Raw genomic sequence first — 5,000 nt, 5'->3', positions numbered from 1 at the left:
CACACACACACACACACACACACACACACACACACACACACACACACACACACACACACACACACACACACACACACAGTGTATCTTGTTTGTCACAACTAGGGGTGTAACAATATAGTAACTATAACTATATATAACTATATTGAAAAATCTATTTTAATTTCGAATTTCGAAATGTAAACAGCAACATTACACTTATTGTTTTGCAATGCAAATAATCTGTATCGAATCGTTTTGAAATGCAAATAATTGATTGCATCAATACTAAGTACTGTATTTAGCAATTTTAAGAATAAAACATAAAAGGAGGGGGTTAATAACTTCATCCATCTTCAACCTCTTATCCGTAGGTGTCCAAAAGGCCTGGTACCAATTTGCCCACAGGGGGCGCTACAATAAGTAGACACTCTAAAAGCATCAGCCACACCACTCTATTTCACCAAGAGACTTGAAACTTGCTTTAGTTTATGCGTGTCATTTCTCACCAACACAAAACAACTTTCCATAAAGTACACTTACATTTTACTTAGTTACTATTTTCTGCCAACTTGAAAATGGACGTGTGTTAGTTCATATTCTATGGACATATCTGATCAAACCTTATATAAAGCCAAGGGATTGAGAATGACAAATCAGATCTTGTCAATCACAATTCCACTTGTTCCACCTAGGAGTTTGAAAGAGATAACACATGGTATACTCAGTAATCCTAATGCTTAGCTTGGTCCTGAATGGCTCCAGAGCAGACCATTACTGTATTTGGGCTTGTGCAGTTGTGGTGTTGAACAGGCTGTGAATAGTACCTTTTTTACCGGTAAATTATTATATGCTGTTATAGTATAGTATGCTGGGATAGATCAGATTGTTTTAACTTAAGTTGTATGAAATACTTGCCATTAATATAGTGGTTGCAACTGTATTAATTGATTGCCCGAGTTTCTAAAATATTAGTGCAACTTTTGTTATTCGTTTACCCCTCTATCACACTACACCCAAAAAATAGTTCCATGTGATGAAGGGGTCAAAGTTGAACGAAAGTCTCGCTAATATTTTAGAAATAGGTCAACAATACAAATAACGTTCGTTTTGTGGATTCATTTACCTGTACTGCGTGGCCCCAGTGCCCCCCACAAAATGACCGGAACTACTTGATATTTCACTAAAACCAGAGCAGAACTCCCACCACGGGACTCTGGCAATCAATTAATACAGTTGCAACCACTATATTAATGGCAAGCAAGTATTTCATACAACTTAAGTTAAAAAAATCTGAACTATCCCTTCAACTACAATAGTTTCTAGAGAGATAGGAAAGAGAGAGAAGAGACAGAGATATTGTGCGCACCCGAGAGAGAGACCCTTAACCCTAACCCACACACACATAGGCATTGACTCACGGTGACATTGGCGAAGGCTGTGCCAACCATGAGGTAGTATATCCTGGGCTGCTGATGGAGGATGGCGGATGGAGAGAACACAGCCCAGATCGTAGCGAGGAGGAAGAGGAGGATGGGAGAGAGGAAGGGCAGGAAGGCCTCGTATGCACTGCCATGTTTCATGGTTCTACTGCGGTACGCCCTGAAGAGATCAGAACAGCGTGTTACAATCACTAATAAATAAAATAACACAAACCATTGTTAAAATACAACAGTAGTTGTATTGTTTCCGTTTTATTGTTTGATCTTTATCTACCATTTCATTAGTGCATTGTGTTGCATTTATTTTTTTAATACATTTTATCCCACGATTTTGTAACCCATTTTTCCCCTGTGTCAATTATCTAATGTGATCCTGTGCTCTACACACCCTCATGCTTCCTTCATGCCTGAGTGTCCAAGTTGCTCCTTTACACCTGACAGGGGGGAGTTTCCCTGGTTGGACGTAGCGCGTGGAAGGAACACGTTATTCCAACCAGTTCCTTTCCCCTCCATCAGGTGCCCCGGCTGGCCAGGGGGAGGCAGTTTAGAGACCAGGATTACTGGATGTTTTTTGTGAGGGTACCTAGTACCCTAGGGGACACGGGAGAACATGCAAACTCCACACGTTCGCCAACCCCGCCTCGGGTATGGGCACTGATGACGTGGAGGAGGAACCACGCCGCCAGCGCCCCGAGCGGGAATCGAACCCAGGACCTTCTAGCTGTGAGGCGACAGCACTACCAACTGTGTTGCATTTTAAGTTACTGTTCTGATTTACTAAACTAAAAAAAACCAACGCCAACATAAAGACAAACACGAACACTGACACTAGGGGCTGTATTTTGCGTGTCTTAAGTACCAGGTCTTATTCCCTAACTTGAGTAAACTAAAGACCTGGAGGCGTGATCAATGCCATTTGGCTATTCTGAGTGGCCAAAGAGCATTGATCACGCCTCCAGGTCTTTAGTTTACTCAAGTTAGGGAATAAGACCTGGTACTTAAGACACGCAAAATACAGCCCTATGTGTATTACAAAAAGGTTGTTGAGATCATTTGGGACACTTACCTGAAAACATTGTAGAGGCTCATGGGCAGGGTCACACAGAAAGAACAGGCTAGTGTCAGATAGGAGAGGAGAATGTCAACATCATGAGTCAATAATATGTGTATTGTGTACACATAAACAATGGTAACCCTGATTCAGGCAATACTCTAGTAAAGTAGGCATTAGCAAAACCTAATTTACATTAAGCTGTTATTTTTCTCTCTCTCTCTACCAACCATAATAAAATAGAAAGGGGTGTACTCTGGTCTAAAGGCTTCACAAAGATGAAGCCAGGTATGAGATGTCAGCATAACAGCCCAGGATCAACAGAAAGCCTAAAAATATTTTTGGTCAGCTTGCAAGCCTTTTCTGTTAATCCTTTTGTTCAATCTTTCAATTTATTTGGTTTACAGATTGGTTTAACGCTTTGTCAGATTTCTGTTGGGTGCCAGAAAGAAGTGAACAGGATGATAAGATTATGTGGTTGACACTGTAGTATATGGTCAGTTAAGCCCAGGAAGCATTTACCGGTCCGTTAACGGAGAAAAAACGTGGCTAAAAACAAATCCTGTAATCCAGAGTTTTTGCTACTAATGCGAAATGCACTAATGTAAGCACTTAACGGCAAATTATTGCATCAACCTGATATTGCCTGATATTAGTCTTTGCAGTATTAATGTACACGCAAAAGACACCATCTGTCTACTCATCAAAGAGATGTCAAGAAGAAACATGGCATGATTACATAGTAATAATGTGTCAGGTGTAAGAGGCGCTGTCTCTGTTGTTTAATTATAAATTATAAATTGAAAACTATTATTTCAACTTGGGCGAGTCCATTTGGATGCGTATTGTCGGGCTTTGAAGACCGAACTAGGCATATGAATTGATTTGGAGCGTATTCCGCAGGCACACGCCGTTGTCTCTTGCTGCTTGCTGTCTCTTGCTGGCTGTACAGGCTGCTAGTAACGATGGCCCTTCCCCGCAGTGCAGCAGTGGTACACGGAGACTCGACACGAATCACGATACATTATATACATTGATTCTGTGCGTGGTTCAATGACAGTGTTTTGTTGTGGCTTTGCATTGGCTGTGCTGCGCTGTTTCAGCCGCGGTTTGTTATCGAGTGACACGCGAACACTGCAAACTTGCTTGTCGTCCCCATTGGGTGTCGATCTGGTCGTCTAACTTATAGGGGTAAACACTAGTCAGGTTACACTTGACAAAAACACATCAGAGTGATATCAGATCGCCCAATCATAGCTCACCGAGAATCATGACGGTGAAGAGGTCTCTATAGTGGAAACTCGCCACGATTGGCTTGTACCACGTTTCCACGCCGACCACGGCAGTCACGATGTACACGACAGAGATGGTCTGGTGAGAGAGGCACAGGGAAACATGTCAGCAAGAAACACGTCACTTATGTGTTGAAGAACTCAACGATTTGTTGAATGACGACCATAACACATCCATCCATACTGTATGTGCCTCAGGGCAAATGTGTGTGTGTGTGTGTGTGTGTGTGTGTGTGTGTGTGTGTGTGCCATGTGCATAAACTGACCATGAGTGGCCTAAGAATAGCTGGCATGACAAAAAGCAAAGCCAACAACTTGCCAAATGCTGTTCTGTTTCGGCTGTTATAGGCAGTTAGGTATTTTAAAGACAATACTAATGACAGAAAAGCTTATCAGGCTTAAAATGGTACGGGGAGTTGTGTCATGATCCAAGTAATCCAAGTAAGACATACAGTTCAAGATTCTTCTTTTTTTAAAGATTTGTTTATGGCTTTTTGCCTTTATTGATAATTAATAGTGAACATAGACGGGAAGGAGGGAGGGAGAGAAGGGGAGAGACAAAGGTCGTCATGAACGGGACTCGAACTCCTACTGGGAGTGTGTGTGAAAAGGATTCACACCGATCGGTCCAGAGATTAGCTGTTCACAGGCACGCGCGCACACACACACACACACACACACACACACACACACACACACACACACACACACACACACACACACACACACACACACGCACAAACACGCACACAAGTCCCAATCCATTCAATAATAAATAAGATGATGAGAGTGTATAACACAGAGGCACTCAAGTCTCTGCAGTCAGTATCTCACTGGACTTTGGAAGAGAGCAGTGTGAGATACTGTATACATAGAGGCGTATGTCTTTTGTTGTTACTGAGCTCCCATGAGCTGTTTAAATAAATACCATGATTCATCCAGGACATCCTGACACACTGCTATAAAAATAGCAAGTCGTTTATCAATCACACATATACTTCACACACAGTGATGTCAGCAAGTAATTCTGATCAGCAGCTGCACAGAACCATAATTCCCTAACCCTAACCCTAACCCTGGAACTATACACCTCCCGGAATCCGAGTAAGGAAGCTGCCATTTCCGTTAAAGAAAATATATTTTAAAATATCTTACACATTTTATTGGATGTAGAAGACATTTTTAGAATCTGATCTCAGGTCTAAATGGGTTAAGCTTGTAGATTGGCTACATTTGCTG

The 5,000-nt window shown here is 41.9% G+C and overlaps 1 protein-coding gene across 1 annotated transcript in view; it reads right to left on the bottom strand.

Annotated features, from left to right (window-relative positions):
- Positions 1 to 5,000, bottom strand: part of selenoi (selenoprotein I) — a 24,169-nt gene that overhangs the window by 6,324 nt on the left and 12,845 nt on the right. The window contains exons 6-8 of the mRNA XM_083790045.1: positions 3,732 to 3,840; positions 2,485 to 2,533; positions 1,398 to 1,578 (exon numbers count right to left, since the gene is read on the bottom strand). Of these exons, the coding sequence (XP_083646171.1) occupies positions 1,398 to 1,578; positions 2,485 to 2,533; positions 3,732 to 3,840 (339 nt within the window). The remainder of the gene's footprint in view (positions 1 to 1,397; positions 1,579 to 2,484; positions 2,534 to 3,731; positions 3,841 to 5,000) is intronic.

Source organism: Protomyctophum parallelum (assembly GCF_964188405.1).
Source record: "Protomyctophum parallelum genome assembly, chromosome: 19".
Lineage (NCBI taxonomy): Eukaryota > Metazoa > Chordata > Actinopteri > Myctophiformes > Myctophidae > Protomyctophum > Protomyctophum parallelum.
Note: the sequence above shows the minus strand (reverse complement) of the source record. Positions and strands in the feature narration are given on the sequence as shown.